Raw genomic sequence first — 17,263 nt, 5'->3', positions numbered from 1 at the left:
GTCTTCAAGCAGAGGCATGCAAGTTCGAAGGGTCTCAAAGCTGATGTGCTTGTGATGAATTTCCCGACTGGCACCGACCGGATGGCCTAAAATGCATATACAGAGGTATCCAAAGCAACGAAATATGTCTCTCCACAACACACGTAAGTCAGTCCGCCATGAACCCCCAGCGCCGAACTTTACGCGTCCAAATCATGTCCCAACTCCCCAAAGTCGCTCTTGTACGTCGTGTCTACTATCCTTGTGCGATTCGAGGGAACAGTCCTGTTGAATCCGCGATACTCTCCCAGACTCGGCGGGAGGTCCCGGACCCTCGTGCCCCAGTTGCTCTCCCTCCGACCTAGAGTGAGCACGAGTTGCTGGCCCTCGGTGAAGAACTTGTGGTCGACCCAGTTCTTCCTGTAGGGCTGGCCGTTCAGCGTGGCGTTCTGGATGTAGATGTTCCGGTACTTGGGGTCGAAGTTGGTGCTGCGGATCCTGGCCGTCTTCCCCGTCTGCGGATGGGTGATCTCGACGCTCTCGAAGAAGGGCGGGATGATCAGGTAGACGTCCTGCCCGGGGTTAGGGAACAGGCCCATCATGGCAAAGGCGAGGAACGATCCCATGGCGCCGCTGTCGTCGTTCCCTGGTAGACCCGCGGGCTCGGCCGAGAAGAAGGACGGGATGTAGGAGTGGGCTCTCTTCGCCGAGAGCCCCGGGCGTCCTGCGTAGTGGTATTGGAAAACCGTGAGGAACGACGGCTCGTTGCCGATGTAGGTGATGTTTTGGTCGTGCAGGAAGTTGAGTCTGCGAACGAACGCGTCCGGGCCACCGTAGGTGTCGATGAGCGTTGCTTGATCATGGGGAACGAAGCTGACAAGAGTTAGCACCCGCCCGGAAGTCATCAGACAGAACAGGACACGGTCATCGACTTACAATCCGTATTCCCAGAGACTGCTCTCAAACGTTTCGGGCCCGTTGTTCTGTAACGAGCAGACACTCTTCCCGTCCAGGTTGCTGCAGTTCAACGGGTTCTGATACGCCCACGTCTGGTTCAGGAACTTGGGTTCGAAAAAGCCCCGGAAGCCGGTGTCTGTCCCGTTGAAGAAGGACGACTTCTGGTCCTGCTTGTACAGGTTCCGCCAGTTACCGCTCGACGCGATGTACTTGTCCCGGTCCGTCCCGCGTCCCATCCGGTCGGCCATCTGCGCGATGCAGAAGTCGTTGTAGCTGTACTCGAGCGTGCGCGAGACGCTCCGCGTCATGGTGCCGAAGCCCTTGACGTCGAAGTCCTGGACCGGGATGTACCCGAGCCGCTTCCAGCTGTCCATGCCGCCGCGGCCGTTGACGCTCCAGTCGAACGGCTCCTCCTCCGCGTCCTTCAGCACGGCCTCGTATCCCAGGTCCCAGTCGATGCCCTCGGTGATGTTCTTCAGGAAGGCGTCCGCCAGCACGTTGTCGGCGTTGGACCCTCCCTGGGTGAGCCCTTTGCACAGGCTCATCCGGCAGTCCGGCAGCCATCCGAGGTGGACGTACGTGTCGATGAGAGACCTGACCATCTCGGCGACCGATGTCGGGTCGATGATGACCAGGAAGGGGATCTGGGAGCGGAAGGAGTCCCAGAGACAGTAGAACGAGTCCCAGTACGGCTCGCTGCTGTCCCACAGCGGGTTCTCGCCCGTGTAGTTCTGCGGGTTGACCATGGTCCTGTAGATGCCGCTGTAGAAGTTCCGCGCAAAGGACTCGTCGACCCTGGTCGTGTTGACCTTGATGGGGCTGAGCTTCCTCCTCCAGGCGGCCTGGGCCTCCACCGAGACGCGGTCGAAGTTGTAGTCCGGGATCTCGCGCTCGGCGTGGGCGCAGGCCCGCTGCTCGCTGATGAAGCTGGTGGCGACGCGCGCCGTGATGGGCTTGGTCGCCGTCTTGAAGCGCACAAACGCCCCTCCCGGCAGCGGGTAGCCGTTGATGGACCGCGAGATGGTCAGGTTCTTGACCTCGGTGCTGGCGCGGCTGTCCGCGAAGATGCCGCTGTCGAGGATGTCGGCGCCGCGGAAGTCGGTACAGAAGTGCAGGACGTACGTGCCGCTGCCGAAGCTCGGCTGGAAGCGCGCGCGGCCCCTGATCCGCCCCGTCTTGCTGTCCACGCTGATGGAGGCGTTGTCCTGCCGCGTGTCGCCCAGATCGGAGAGGTCCTGCAGGATGAGAGGCTGCCCTGCTTGCGGGAAGTTGAACCGGATGAGGGATGCCCGCTCCGTCGTCGTCATCTCCACTCGGATGCCGGTTCTCATCGTGATGTTGAACAGTCCCGGCTTCGCAATCACGTCGTTCTTGTCGAAGTAGCCGTATTGCGCCCTCGACTTCTTAGGAAACGTGCACCAGTTGATGACCCCGCTGGGGCAAGTCGTGTAGGCGAACAAGGGGAAGTTCCCCAAAGATGGCTGCCCGCCCGTGCCGGAGTCGTGCATGGTCGAGAAGCCTGTGACTGGGCTGCCGTCCAAGGTGAAGCCGCCCTGGTTGGAGGTGCTGTTCGTGTCCGCCGAGGCCTTTGCCATGCCGTAGGGCAACGTCGCGCCGACGAAGACGTTGCCCCCATTCGTGGAGCCGATGAGAGGATCGACATACTGCAGGGCATCGAAATCGTCTGCCGCCAGCACCGAGGCCGAGTTCGTCAGGTTGGCCAGGTCAGCAGTGGTAGCAGTGGCAGCAGTAGTAGAGCCCGATACCCAGTTGGAGGCTGCGTGTGCGGCGTGCGAAGCCGCGCTGTGTATTGATGGCAGATGGGTTCCCGGCATGAGAAACCAGCGGAAGAGAGCCAGAAGGCCGTGGATCGACCACAGTTCCTCCCACATCGTGACTTTTTGTTGTTTCGGTCTTCGTGACTCAGATGAAGGATTCCGCGGCTCGCTCCATCGAACTGTGCCAGCCGTGGTCCAGCCTCCTCTTCACTCGCTTCTCCCCTACATGTATTAAACAACTGCCCCGGGTACCACGTGACGAAAAACGTCAAAGCTGACATAGTCTCAAGTCGCTTGCAGAGTTTCTTCCAAGATGTCCCGAGGACGTCCTGCAGGGCAACATGAGGCGGTCATCGAACGTCATGGCGCACGGCAAAACGGTTGTCACTCATCAGCCGCCTCCCAACCCTGCAGGAACCTTTTCTCGCTGGGGAAAGAAGATCGATTATGGCTTTTCATAGTGGTTGCATTGATTTCCATCTTTCTTCCACAAAAGCTTCTTTTCGGCTGAGTTTGTGAACGGCAGTTGAGTCACATTCTCTCTTCTCACGCGTCGCATTGATCGAACGTCCGCTTGGACCGACGTCTTAGCACCGACAAGCAAGCAGCCGCTGCAGAAACCAACAATGGAGGCGGAGGCAGGCGTGTGTTCGTAAACCCAACCGTTTCAAACCAGAAACATTCATCCCTTCTTTGACTTTGGACACGTTCGTGGTCTTCGTTTCCTCACAGGTCGGGTCAGCCGGTGAAGTTATGGTTGGCGGTCGCCGCCATTGTCCGCGATAGTAACGGCGTCCCCTCGGGTGTCCGTTGTTGTACTGCGGGTTGGTTTTCCGTTTAAGGAAGATGTAGGTCGCCGAAATGAGACGAACGACAGTTGAATTTGGTGCTTCGCACTTCCACGTTCGTGAGGTTGCTTCCGGTTCTTCTCATAACTTAAGCCTGCTGTCCGGCCTTTTTCACAGGATACTGGAAGAAAAAAGATTGCGCAAGACTGCATCGATTTTTTCAAACCCCTTGGCCTTCTGTTTGCCAACAAGTATCGACATAGTCACCGATCACAAACACCAACTCCTGACAATGACTCTTGTCGCGTGCGTTCATGGCAGTGGCGTCTCAAGCATTGTGTGTGTTGTCCGAACTTTCCCAATCGTTTCAAGAGTGTAGCTTTGGAATGGTTCGCGTTTGATCATGCCGCTGATGTTCTGTTGGGCCACGAGCTGGGCCACTTTGTGATCGAGGCAGAGTCTCTGAACCTTAAGCTCGCGTCCACGTCTCGGCGCTTATTTCATTGGGCAAGGCTATGCCCAGCTGCCTCGGCGGGCTTCATGTTTGCTGTTTTGGAACCAAGCTATTCTTGGCAGCTTGGATGACCACCTTGGACTTTTTAGGACATGCTTGAGCTTATCGAGTTTGGCATCTTCTCTGTGCAGGGGCTTGCTTGTTAAGTATGCTCCTTCAAGTTTCATGACGATTTGCTATCGTGGCGATGAATATCTCCTTGTCGAACTCACCAAATGCTTTCAGGCTTCCGAAGTTGCCACATGGTTTGTTCCTGATGTAGTTAACGCTAAAAGGATTTGGGCCTACCATTGCCAAGCACAAGAGCAAGACCGATGACTTCTGGCCACAAACCGAGACGTAACTAAGATTTATATATGTTCTCTGGCGTGCCGACAATCTAGTTGTACTGGAATTGTGATCAATGATTGTGTGAAAGTTCGGTACAAGTACCGTCAGTTCTCTTTGCATTCCCCTTTTCCACCTCTTCTGACACATAGCTAGCAGACGTACGAACCCTAACACCAGCAGCTTGTCAGCTCTTGAGAAGGGAATCTCGGCGAAGCCGATGTGATCCTACACGGCAGAGAGATTGGTTTTGTTTGGTTTTGTTCGAAGTGGACATATCTACACCCTCGAACATTGTCTCGGCTCTTCAAAAGCACAGTCTAAATGCTTGCCACGGCCCCTTCCAGATAATCTTCGCTTTCTCCACGACTACCGCGCTTCTCAATCAGCGTCTCCGCAACGTTGTCGACTTCCTTCACCTCTATTCCCTTGGCGACCGCGCGGCCGATCCGCCATAACTGGGAAAGAGTACGGAGTATGCTCCACTACCCACCTCGTGGTCTCGGCTCTCGTCACCGGCGGGGTCAGCGCCGGCGACCTCTGAGCCCATCTCCGCACCGCTCAACCTGCTTGTCTGGCAAGACTCATACCATTGTGACGATGTTTCCATCGTCGCCGCCGGCGATCAAGGGTGTCTAGATGGCAGCCCGCCCGTTGAAGAAAACGGTACTGCTTCTTGGCAGTCACGGCCGAAGACCCCCCTGCGTGACATCCATATCCACAGTCGACGGGAATATCACTAGGCTCATCAAGCAGGTTGATGATCGGGTTTTATAATGGAGATTTTGCCAAGCATCTCAAGCAGGATGGCTAGCCGCCATGGAAAGAGAATACCACTGCCGACGTTGCAGATGTAGCTTTTGATGCTAATATAGTCAAGCCAGTCTCAGCAGAGGCAGCGTTGAGCGATAGGCCTGCAGGTCAAGATGTCGATCTCTGCTTTCATCCAGCCTTTTGAGTTATCGTGGTCTGCTCCGCAAAAGCCCATACCAAGAGCGTGTAGGCTGGCGATGGATCGCCCTCAGGCAGGTTGGTTTGAGAGAAGCTCAATACTCCCAACTGATGTTGGAACGAAGCGTTACTGGTTGACAACGAATGTACTTAGTCTTTCAGCTCATGATTCATTGTTGGTAAGAGGTTGCCACTCCCAGATAGAAGGTTCCCAACACCTAGACAGACGAAGGAGTCGCAGCCGCAGCAACGGACTTCGCCTTGGTCTCATTCTCCACCACCTCTGCAGAGTCCTGGGCCAGTCTGGACTCCGTCAACATGCGTGCATCTACGATGGCACTAACACGTGCAACTGCCGCGCCGATCGCGTTGGCAACTTCACGCCAGCCCACTCGGATCTTGGCGCTTCGCTAGCCCCCTCCCCTCTCTAGCTCGTCTTGCGCAATATCAACGCCACTCCTGAGCTGAGGCGGAGGATGGTGCTGTCATTGGGTGAGATTTTAATCGTGTCGGATATCTTTTCGGTCTTTCGCCTCATGATGGCTGGGGGCCGAGTCAAGCCGCCGCCGCCGCCATCAACTACAAGTCGTGCCAGCGTGAAACGTATGATGGAAAGAGAGGCCAATAGGGCTCACTAGAACAGCAAAGTCCGTCGCGGTCAGAGATGAAGATTCAGATTCTGCTGCTTCAGTTTGGACCCAATATCTGTCAACGCCCTTAGAGCTGACGGTCACTACTAGGAAGTCTCCACCAATACCAACAGTTTCAACATTCTGACAAAATGAAACCAAGGCAAACACGCCGCAGACAGCTTGCTGTCGTGGGAAGAGGCTGTCTTGCAGAAGGCCAACACCGGTAATTGTGCCACAAAAATCGACGTTTACCACTCACTGCCTTGTCGATTTGTTCTGGTCATGGAAGCAGGCATTCGCCTACTCGACTTGTGTCATACCAAGGCTCTCGTTCGAGTCGATATGTGGGAAGGGTCAATGAAAACATTTTCAACAACATTGACAAAAAAAGCGACGGTCTAAGCAGTGCTACCCACTCTCATGCTTCTTCAGTACCCTAAGCTCTTGGTACTCCCTGTGTGGTCAAAACAGACTCGTAGGAGACAGCCAAACGGACTCAAGTAACTGCATACCCGCCAATGACGGCCAACATGCAAAGAAGTGGGAAGTGGAGACCCAGAGGATGGTGACCACCAGGAGCCCGAGAATATTTTCCCCTTCTCCCGATGCCGGAACGGCGACAGGCCTCGGACCGGCCCGCCAAGAACGGGGAATCCGGGCGACGTCCCAGAGCCTCATTCAACCAGGCAAATGATGCATCCCCGGATGTTGAACCCGAAGACGAAGAAAGAAGAAAAAAAACCCCGCTGACCGCGGATTTGCAGAAACTCTTGGTTCCATGTATCCACCGTCATGGGCTGTTCGCCAGGAAGACTCGGGCTCTCTGCCACATTTTTTTTTCTGGGCCGCTTCGCTCCGAAAGCACACAGACTCGGCTTCATTCGCCCGACTGGCGATGACGTGCTCGCAGAGACACCGAGACGGCCTCTTGGCGTATTCGAAAGGCCGCTGACAGTCTTTCCCATCCCTCCCCCCCCCCTAGTCAGTTACTTTACGTGAGTGAAGGCACATACAGCACATACATGGAGTACCGGCGCAGCTTTCTAGAAGCGTGCAGCCAACCGAGGCGGCCTCTTTGCCTGTCTCGCTCGTGCAGGGTGCAGTCGTCGCCGGGACCAGAGCCGTGGGCTCCCCTTTCCACCAAGGGAAAGGAAGGGGTGGGTGTTTCTAAATCCTCGCGCTTTGCATTAGAGGGGAGGGGGCCATCCAAACGGCAGAGCCCATTCTCGGCAGAGAACCGATGAGCGAGTTGGGGGTTTCTTTTCTTCCCGCGTCTGGTCTCCCTATGACCTCTGTGGCGAGATCCAGCATCATCTAGATGCGCATCCTGACGGACGCCGAGCACTCGCTCACTCCCTTTGGGCTCTGGAGAATGCAGAAAGGCCTATGTGCCGCGGCGATCCTGCGGTCATCGCGGGTCATGGTGATGGCCTCTCTCGCGTCGACGATCGAAGCCTCCGCGGCGATGGCCGAGATCCAAGATCTGACGAGGGTCCAGCCGGTGTCGATGGCTTCTTTGAGCCGACTTGACTCACCGTGGCATCTCATCAACCCTCATAGGCTTGTGCTATGATATCAGACACAGTTCACGGGATGTGGTTTGAGGAAAGGGGGAAAAAAGATTCAGGGAGGGGGTGTGTGTGTGAGTTGACGAGTCACCAACGCGCGGGATGAGCGCGCAAGCATGCGGCCGTACAGACATTTGAAGAAATCACCATTCGCACTTTCATTGCCCCCATTCCACGGTTCCTCCTTTCCTTTCATTTTTCTTCCTCCCGTCCCCCATACCATGTCTCGTTGCACCCCCGGCCTCCCCGGCCAGGCCAGAAATCCCTGATGGATGGATGGATGGATGGATGGATGGATGGTGGCACACATGTAAGGGCGAGGCGCAGATGAAGAGAGAGAGAGAGAGAGATAATGGCATCTCCGGGTGAGAGCCGGCCGAAGTGGCTCAGAGCCCAAGCGTATGGCGACATCTTCTTTCAGGGAATCAACATCATCTCCGTCGCCCTTTTTTTTCTTTCTTTCCCTTTGAGGAGTGCCTCCTGATGCGCTGCGGTGAGTGAATCGCGGCGATCTATTGCGTTCTGGGCCACCTCCGTCACCAAGGTCGACGCCGCCCTAGCTTCGACGAGTTATGTGGTTCGTGATCTCCAGCCCGTAGCCAGCGCGGGCGACGGGCCAAAGAGCTTCGACAACTCAGCACGCCATATAATCGATCGACCATGGTCTATTAGTGATCACAGGTTGTTGCTCGTCAGAATAACCAGGGAATATCCATGCGCGCACATCACATTTACATGCGCATGGCGCCGATAGACTGGATGGGAACGACCCTTTACAGGCCTACAAGTACATTACCACATACGCACGGCTCAGCTGTCGTAGGCATGCCCGGGGTGGGGGGGGGAGAGCAGGAGGATGGATTGTGTCTCGGGTTTCTTTGGGGGAGGAGTCCAAAGTCGAGCCTAAAGCGATCTCGCCAGCCCGGGCTTGCATGCTTGAACCAGAGTCTCTCCCGTTCAGCTGGGACACACGGCGGGAGGTGACACTGCATCCCATCCCACGCTCTCCGTGATTCATGCTTCGATACATTCTCGTAATAGTCCCAAAGTCATGCCCCCTTGGCTTAATTGATGAATACCCCCCCGGGGCACTGTAAGCACTGGACCTTGACGGGAGAAAAAACTCTGTCAGCTCATAAAACTCAAAGTGACGGGGTCCCAAGACATTTTGGACCTCGGAAAACTTGCAGCTCGAGACTCGCCCATTCATTCTCCTCCATTTTTTTTGTATCACATCCGCCGAACCGCTTCCGCTCCCCTCCCCTTTCCTCCCAAATCGCGTGACAAGTTGCTGTTTGTGGAGAGACCAAGAGATTTACCAAGAGCAGTCCCGTCTAGTGTAACCCTTGCCGGGCCTGATCATACACTCCTTGTGAAGAGTTTTTTTATTCTTTCCGTCTTGGCTGGCTGGGCTGGGCGTCTTCCCGCGCGATGCCCAGGCTGAACAAGCAACGACAAGCTCGCGACTCAAGCTCTCCGGCTTCGACGGAGAGAAGGTTAGGACGTCTGGGCGCGGGCGCAAGATCTCTTTGCGAAGAAGGATGGGTGTAGGGGGGGGGGAGACACCTTTTTGGGAATAGTTTGAGGGAAGAGAGTGAATGATGAGAGACAGACAGACAGAGCGGACAGAGATTACGGAAACCTTAGCATCGAGACCATGCTCCGATAGAGGAGGACGAGACAGACACAAGATACATTCAGAGAACCAAGGTAACAGGGGGGGCCTCGCCCTTCAGAAAAGAGACATGGGCGTCGCCGAAGACTTCCAAAGTTCGGGGGTAAAAAAAGGCAGAGAAACAAGTCTTCTCTCTGGGCTTCTCGGTTTTGTTTGTTTGGCGCGGATGATCCATGATTCCCCCCTTTGGAATCGGGGAGGATCCTTTAACGCTGGTCTCATTTACGCCAAGGATGGCGTGCTCAACACCATCGTCCAATATGCTTCCCGAGCCCCGTTGTTTTCTTTTTTTTTTCTCCTCCTCCCTCCTCCAAATGTCTCCTCATAGACTCATGCATGTCGGCCACCCCACGTCTCCCACCACCACCCACCTCGTTCCACCAAGATTCTCTCAGCCCCAGAAGAGCCTAAAGAAACAGACGAAACAGGGACCAGTCTTCTTTGGCATTTCTTGGGCGGGGGGAGGCGTCGTTTTTGCCCCCCCCATCTCACCCCCCTGCTGGGCTTCTGGAGTAGAAAGAAAGAGGGGGGGGTAAGAGGAAGATTGGTGGTAGCAGACTGGCCCGTCAGTGAGTGACATTTGTCGATTCTCCCATCTCTCGGGTCTTCGGCAGGACATCTGGGTCACACACAGAAGCACAGGCAACGCTAGACACGGCATCGCGGAGGCGAACGTGACGGCAGTGACGGGCAAACCGTCTGGCATTTAAGCTTAATGGGAGGGCCTCTGCCCCAGCATGCTGGGGAGGCAAATGGCACTATCAGGAAGGTGTAGAAAGAGAGTGAGAGAGTGAGAGAGTGAGAGAGAGAGAGAGAGAGAGAGAGAGAGGAAGGGAGGGTGAAGCTATGCAATCCGTAACAAAAAAAGAGAAAAGACCCATATAGAGCAACGCGTGTGCCCGTCGTATGGATGCAGCCAACGGCCTCTCGCAATGCCGCCGCGGAGAAGTGACCTCTGGTAGAGTTTCTCTCGGCCGTCTGCTGGTTTGCCTGCACGATATAACCCCCGGCCTTTCCAACGTTCCCAGACATCCCGAGGACCAAACTTGGTCTGGAACGCTGTTAGTCTGGCAGTCCTTCTTCTACACTACACTGCCATCGGTTCAAGGATGGACGGTCGAGAGAAGCTGAAGACGCCACACGCACACACCGAGTGATCATGGGAGTTGATCTCGGGTCCCACGAGGTTGGGCAGTCTGGAGAGGCGAAGACACACGGAGCGAGAGGCGAAAACACAAGAGAGACAGTCCGTTCGTCAGTTGGTCAAAGTCGGCCGAGTCTGTGTGTTATCTCTGCCGTCTCAATGTTACGCCAGCTCGTTAGCCGCGCAGTCCTGTAAGTCGGCTGCATGTACAGATACATGGCACATGCCGAATCAAGGTCAGCCCCGGCCGACGCAGAATTGGACGGCGCAATTGCTTTTTTGACAGCTTTTCTCCAGCCGCCCGCCCGCCGCCCCCACGCCCACCGAGAGAGTCAGGATCCCGGCCGGGCGAGAGGGCCACCAAGTATGTGCGTTCCAACGCGTGTAGCCCGTGGCGAGCATTACCAGAAGAGCGGGAGAGAAGTAGAGAAGTAGAGAGAGAGAAAGAAAAAGAGAGACAGAGAGAGAGATTGATTGGTGCTCCCCGGTACTCTGCGCTCGCATTCCACAATAATCGAGGACGTATTCTACTCATCTACCTGCAGAAATACACACGCGGCACAGCTTGCCAGTCGTCCAAAAACAGATTCTACCCGCAGAACAGGACCCTTAACAATTAGCTCGGTCCAAGATGATGCAGAGAGAGTGAGTGAGTGAGAGAGTTGTATGTACTGTAATTAACCTGTGTCCGCCCCGCCGCCCCCATCCATCCACCCCCCTCCCTGTCCTCCCCGGCGTGGCCTGGTCTTCCGCCGGTAATGGCACACTCACACTCACACTCACACTCACACACCATGCCATAAACGAGGGGGAAAAAAGACACCGCGCTAGAACATGGACCATCCCTTCCCGATGAGCTGGATAGAGTACAGTAGTGGCAGAAACAGCGTGCGTCCGCCTGGGCCAGGCTCCTGAACCCCAAATCTCTCTTGGAGAGGAAGAGGAAGAGAGACACACAGACAGACCGACAGATGGAGAGAAAGACGAACATCACAAGGGGAAAACAAAGAGTGTGCCCACCCCGATGCGACGCCATCAAGATTGGGAATGTCGTCAGAAAATGGCTTGCAATTCACACACTCACTTCATAGAAACATAGACACTACGGATACACACTACTCGTATATCACACACACACACACACCCCCCTTCCCTTCCCTTCCCTTCCCACCCCTCCCCTTAGGGCGGCGGCGGCGGCATGTGGGAGTTGTGTTGTGCAACACCAACAGGGCACCAATCCCAAGTCCCTTGGCGAGACCTGGGCGATCCGAAAAGCCATGCTTCTTGGCGACGCGGCCAAGCTTTTCCTCTCGCTCTCCAAGAGGGGAATAGCATCATGACGGGTCCTCTGTCGTTCTTCTTGACCTTGTCGCCGCATCGCATATAAGGTTCAGTGCCCGGCCGTGTCCCATCGTCGTATTTGTCGTGGTCCCTCCGTCTTTCGGCCAGGCAAGCATCATCTCCCTTTTTCTTGAACAACACACACACACACACACACACATACACACGCCCGCCTCTCCCTCTGTGTGTCGTCGTGGTCTTGGTTCTTCTCTTCCACCCCCTTCAACTTGTTCGTTCCCAGTCCCAGTCCAGCCCATAAGGCGGAAACATCCACGCCCTCCCCATCCCCCGCCTCGGGACATTCGTCTCACCAGGACGCCCGCCATGCCGAGCAACGTCGGACGAACGCTGGCCAAGGGCCTTGGCATCGACGTCGACGCCCGGTACCGTAACGAGCCTACCGAGGTCGTCCAGTCCGCCGCCGCCTCCTTCCGGTCCGTCGAGCAGTACGAGGAGAGAGAGCCCACCATCGCCGAGTTCCTCCATGCCCACCGGCCGACGGTCCACGGCGCCGTCGCCTACCTCAAGAGCCTGTTCCCCTTCTGGTCCTGGATTTTCCATTACAACGCGACATGGCTGTTGGGAGATGTCATTGCCGGTACGTTTGCATCACTTTGCCCCCCTCCTTGGGTACACACACGTACACACATACATACACATACAAGCACACACACATGTTCACATGGTGATGAACAACAACTGATGATAAACAATAACCCCCCCCCAATGTCCCGTGGCTGACAGTCTCTCCCAAGGTGTCACGGTCGGCTTCGTCGTCATCCCCCAGGGCATGGCGTACGCGCTCCTCGCCCAGCTGACGCCTGAGTACGGCCTGTACACGTCCTTCGTCGGCTTCATCCTCTACTGGGCGTTCGCGACGTCCAAGGACATCACCATCGGCACCGTCGCCGTCATGTCGCAGCTCGTCGGCAACATCGTGCTGCGCGTGCAGGACTCGCACCCGCAGTACGGCGGGCCGCAGATCGCCCAGGCCCTGGCCGTCATCTCGGGCGCCGTGCTGCTCTTCATCGGCCTCGTCCGGCTCGGCTGGATCGTCGAGTTCATCCCGCTCGTGGCCATCACCTCCTTCATGACGGGCGCCGCCGTCAGCATCGCCGCCGGCCAGATCCCGGCCCTCCTCGGCCTGCAGGGCGTCAACACGCGCAACCCGACGTACGAGGTCATCATCGACCTGCTCAAGGCCCTGCCCACGGCCCGCATCGACGCCGCCATGGGCCTGTCCGCCCTCTTCCTGCTCTACGCCATCCGCTCCTTCTGCAGCGTCATGTCGAACCGCCAGCCGCACCGCAAGAAGTTCTGGTTCTTCATGTCCACCCTCCGCATGGCCTTTGTCATCCTGCTCTACGTCCTCATCAGTTGGCTCGTCAACCGCCACGTCAACTGGAACGCCAAGAAGGCCAAGTTCAAGATCCTCGGCAAGGTCCCCAGCGGCTTCCAGCACACCGGCGCCCCCAACATCGACACGGAGCTGCTGTCCGCCATCGCCCCGGACCTGCCCGTCACCATCATCGTCCTCATCATCGAGCACATCGCCATCTCCAAGTCCTTCGGCCGCGTCAACAACTACGTCATCAACCCCTCGCAGGAGCTGGTCGCCGTCGGCTTCACCAACCTGTTCGGGCCCTTCCTCGGCGCCTACCCGGCCACCGGATCCTTCTCCCGCACCGCCATCAAGTCCAAGGCCGGCGTCCGCACGCCCCTCGCCGGTATCTTCACCGCCGTCATCGTGCTCCTGGCCCTCTACGCCCTGACGTCGGTCTTCTTCTACATCCCGATGGCCACCCTCGCCGGCCTCATCATCCACGCCGTCGGCGACCTCATCACGCCGCCCAAGGTCGTGTACCAGTTCTGGGAGGTGTCGCCCCTCGAGGTCTTCATCTTCTTCGCCGGCGTGCTGCTCACCATCTTCACCAACATTGAGAACGGCATCTACCTGACCATGTGCGCCTCGGCCGCGCTCCTCCTGGTGCGTCTCGCCAAGGCCAAGGGCCACTTCCTCGGCCGCGTCCGCGTCTACCGCGCCACCAAGGACACGACCGGCAAGGGCGTCCCCTTCAACGACCAGGGCGAGGCCATCGAGATCCCCTCGCGCGAGGCCTACGTCCCGCTCGCCAAGGACGACGGCACGAACCCCAACATTGACGTGCAGAGCCCCTACCCGGGCGTCTTTGTCTACCGCTTTGGCGAGGGCTTCAACTACACCAACCAGGCGCACTACATGGACAGCCTCGTCGCGTACGTCCAGAAACACGCCCGCCGGACGATCCTCGACCGGTACGAGAAGCTTGGTGTAAGTTGTTTAAAACCCACCCCCCCCCCCCCCCCCCCCCCCCCAAAAAAAAAAATCAAATTTTTAAAAAAAAAACCACTCTTTACATGAGACATCTGACTGACATCCACTTGCAGGACCGCCCCTGGAACGACCCCGGCCCGCGCCGTGGTGCCAAGATCGACATGGACGACAACCGCCCCATCGTCCGGGCCATCATCCTCGACTGCTCGGCCGTCAACAACATCGACGTCACGTCCATCCAGGGCCTCATCGACGTGCGCAACCAGCTGGACCACTACGCCGAGCCCCAGGTGGTCGAGTGGCACTTCGCCAACGTCAACAACCGCTGGACGCGCCGCGCCCTCGCCGCCGCCGGCTTCGGCTTCCCGTCGCCCAAGGACGAGAACAACCTGGGCCGGTGGAAGCCCATCTACAGCTTCGCGCCCGTCGACTCGGGCTCGGGCCACGAACCGCACGTCGCGGCGCCGCGCAGCCGCGACGAGGAGGAGGACGTCATCTCGCCGAGCAAGGGCAACAACACCGACGGCGCGGCGCAGGTCGTGGGCCGCGGCGACGGCAAGCTCGCCGCCGTGCAGGGCATGAACAGGCCCTTCTTCCACATCGACATCGCCGCCGCCGTTGAGAGCGCCATCCTGAACGCCGAGAGCAAGAGCGAGGGCCAGACGTCGCCGGCGAACTCGGTCATCAAGAGCGGTTAGACGGGGTGACTGTTGCTGTTGCTGTTGCTGTTGCTATTGTTATACATTTGTACGAGCGACGAGGACGAGGACGAGGGCGCAGCGGTTGTTCTTCCAAGTCATAGATACTGATACCAGAGTTGTTGTTGTTGTTGTTGTTACATATGGCCGGTCTAGACTCTGCTTACTTACAGAGAGACAGAGAGACAAAGAGGGCCGGAGAGGATGACAAACCTCATTATATCTTCTAATTCAATCATCCAAGTGCATGCTTTCATGTTCACAGTCAGCCTACGGTCCATCAACGGCCAGCCAAGTGTGAGCCTAGAGGGCATTATTCATGTACCGAAGTCTCTTTTCCGCTTTGGTGAGTGTTTCAACGCCATGTGACTAACAAGTGTGTCTGATGCACCGAGTATCCGTGCATTTGGCCCAGCAGAGTTGGTCTGAAACGTGGGTGATGCAGCTTGGCTGATCTTGACACTTGGAGTTAGCATTCCGTACATATGCTAGCACTCACCCACTTTGTGTGTGTCTCTCTCTCTCTCTGTGGGTGTGTGTGTATTTGGTCAAACAAAAGTTCAAGCGTTGGCGTTGAGTCGACGCAGGCTTTGAATCTCTTCAACTCTCTCCCAATCCACTGCGTGCTCCTCTCGTCAGGATCCAAAGCCATGCGTCTATCGTCAGCTCCACTACTGCGAGCCACCTTCGTGGCCGCCTGGCTCGTCTCGACGGCCCTCGCGATGCCCCAAGTCGTCGACCGCGAAGACCCGCCGCTGTCCCTCCCTAAACCGATCGCGACGGCCGACGAGGGCGACAAGGCCAGACCCAGCAACTCGACAGCGGCGTCACCGTCGCCGCCATCACAAGGAGAAGAGCAACAAGCCAAACCCCCGATCCCTATCACGGTGCGCCTGTTCCCGAGCGCGCCCGGCGTCAAGACGTGCCGCGGGTCCCCCTTCGTCGACATGGCGCTGCCGGCCGACGCGTCGAGGCAGCCGACCTTCACGACGCGCGACGGGCAGTGCTACAACCTGCCCGGGACGGCGCAGTGCGGCCTCTTCGCGGGCAACAAGGCGGACGGGTGCGAGGCGAGGCTGTTCCGCGGCGAGCGGTGCACGGCGTTCTCCAACGTGGCCGTGTTCCAGGACGAGCTGCGGCCCGTCGGCGGCTTCTTCGCGAGCATGAGCATCAAGTGCGGCATCGTGCCCGTCGAGCCCAAGCCGCTGAGCCTCGGCGGGCTCGGCGGCAAGTTGCAGAAGCCGGTGCAGGGCAAGAGACGGACGACGGCCGCGAGGGGGTCGGCGCCGGACGCGGGGATGCACGGAGAGTGAGGGTTGGGATCACATAACTTGGGGGCAGTGGGGAGGGGGGTTCCTTGGACAAGAATCTGGGACACCAGGGATGTATCCATCCATATGATTAATGAATGATGAGACTTGACGACACCATTGTTTTGGGACTTGTGGACTTGAAGAGGGGAGAGAGAGAGAGAGAGAGAGAGAGAGAGAGAGAGAGAGAGAGATTGCGTGTGTGTGAGTGTGCCCGATTAGCTGTGGCCCTAGCGGCTGCCAATCCACCTGTCTGTCACGGCACGTCAACAGAGCATAAAGGAGAACGGCCCTCGGCCGAGTTCTTGTCCCCTGGCTTGATCGATTCCCTGATTCCCTGGACTTGTCAAACTGCTGTACTGGCTGTGGGTGGCTGGGCTGGGCTGGGCTAGCCACCAAGGAACAGCAAACCGTTATGCTAGAGGAGGATCAAACAGGATGGGCCCGCTGCCGGACCACTCGTCCGTGTGTCATTATCGCTGTCGACGACTGACTGACTGGTCTGTGCATATTGAGGAGAAAACGTGAGACGATCGGATCTGTGTCGCTTGGGTTGGTGACCCATCTTGAAGAACTCACTCGACCGTCAACTCCGAGATGGATTGCGCGCAGATACAACACACACACACACACACACGCAAGCTGACATAAAGAGTCTATGGAAACTCAATCCGAGTATAAACTCGTCCATCATAACAAAAAGACAACTTTCGTCTTGTCAACAGAAATCAGCAGAAGCACCAGCGTCTCAAACCCCCACAGAGAAAAAAGGCTTAGCCATGTGCGTGTCCCTGAGCATTCTTAGCGCAGGCTTGATCCAAGACACCAGACCGTCTGATCTGAGGTCCCAAATGTGTCATCTCGTCTCAGCCCCTTGCACGCACACACTCACACTCACTCACCACTCACTCACACGCTTACACAATGACACACTGACAAGCACCACCACCACCACCCCCCCTTCTTCCATGTATTCTCTTGTCCATCGTGGGGCACATATAACCACGCGGGCTTCCTTGTCTTCCCTCTTTTTGGTGCCTGCTGCCGCTCTCCCTCATTTTTCTGACTCAATCTACTTTTTTCTTCTTTTCCTATTTCGTTTTTCCGTATCCATTCTTTTCATTTCTCAGTGGCCGGCCACTTACAGCTTTGGGGTGTCAAGATTTGTTTTTCTCTCTATTTTCCAAGTCTAGTGGTGGTCTCACAAGATCCTCTCGTTCTTCCAAGCCACTTACATACCACCCTTGCTCTGTCGACTGTAGTCTGTCGTCGTTAATACTTGACTTG

General features: G+C 56.9%; 5 protein-coding genes across 5 annotated transcripts; 2 read left to right on the top strand and 3 right to left on the bottom strand.

Moving 5' to 3' along the window:
- Positions 1 to 179: 179 nt before the first annotated feature.
- CH63R_10633 (Glycosyl hydrolase family 92) lies at positions 180 to 2,828 on the bottom strand (the record flags this gene model as incomplete). The annotated part of the gene is made up of 2 exons (XM_018305607.1): positions 180 to 852; positions 916 to 2,828. The coding sequence occupies 2 exons, from the start codon at positions 2,826 to 2,828 to the stop codon at positions 180 to 182; spliced, it is 2,586 nt and encodes an 861-aa protein (XP_018155031.1).
- A 1,835-nt stretch (positions 2,829 to 4,663) lies between these two features.
- On the bottom strand, positions 4,664 to 4,893 carry CH63R_10632 (Hydantoinase; the record flags this gene model as incomplete). Its single annotated transcript, XM_018305606.1, has 2 exons — positions 4,664 to 4,801; positions 4,837 to 4,893. The coding sequence occupies 2 exons, from the start codon at positions 4,891 to 4,893 to the stop codon at positions 4,664 to 4,666; spliced, it is 195 nt and encodes a 64-aa protein (XP_018155030.1).
- A 2,347-nt stretch (positions 4,894 to 7,240) lies between these two features.
- Positions 7,241 to 7,469, bottom strand: CH63R_10631 (uncharacterized protein; the record flags this gene model as incomplete). Its single annotated transcript, XM_018305605.1, is given in 2 exon segments — positions 7,241 to 7,451; positions 7,462 to 7,469. The coding sequence occupies 2 exon segments, from the start codon at positions 7,467 to 7,469 to the stop codon at positions 7,241 to 7,243; spliced, it is 219 nt and encodes a 72-aa protein (XP_018155029.1).
- A 4,509-nt stretch (positions 7,470 to 11,978) lies between these two features.
- CH63R_10630 (Sulfate permease) lies at positions 11,979 to 14,666 on the top strand (the record flags this gene model as incomplete). Its single annotated transcript, XM_018305604.1, has 4 exons — positions 11,979 to 12,252; positions 12,410 to 12,669; positions 13,072 to 13,965; positions 14,082 to 14,666. 4 exons carry the CDS (start codon positions 11,979 to 11,981, stop codon positions 14,664 to 14,666), a joined length of 2,013 nt encoding a protein of 670 aa, XP_018155028.1.
- A 650-nt stretch (positions 14,667 to 15,316) lies between these two features.
- On the top strand, positions 15,317 to 15,979 carry CH63R_10629 (Sulfate permease ii; the record flags this gene model as incomplete). The annotated part of the gene is made up of 1 exon (XM_018305603.1): positions 15,317 to 15,979. One exon carries the CDS (start codon positions 15,317 to 15,319, stop codon positions 15,977 to 15,979), a length of 663 nt encoding a protein of 220 aa, XP_018155027.1.
- Between the last annotated feature and the right edge of the window lie 1,284 nt (positions 15,980 to 17,263).

This window comes from Colletotrichum higginsianum (genome assembly GCF_001672515.1).
Source record: "Colletotrichum higginsianum IMI 349063 chromosome 7 map unlocalized unitig_7, whole genome shotgun sequence".
NCBI classification, from domain to species: Eukaryota; Fungi; Ascomycota; class Sordariomycetes; order Glomerellales; family Glomerellaceae; genus Colletotrichum; species Colletotrichum higginsianum.
Note: the sequence above shows the minus strand (reverse complement) of the source record. Positions and strands in the feature narration are given on the sequence as shown.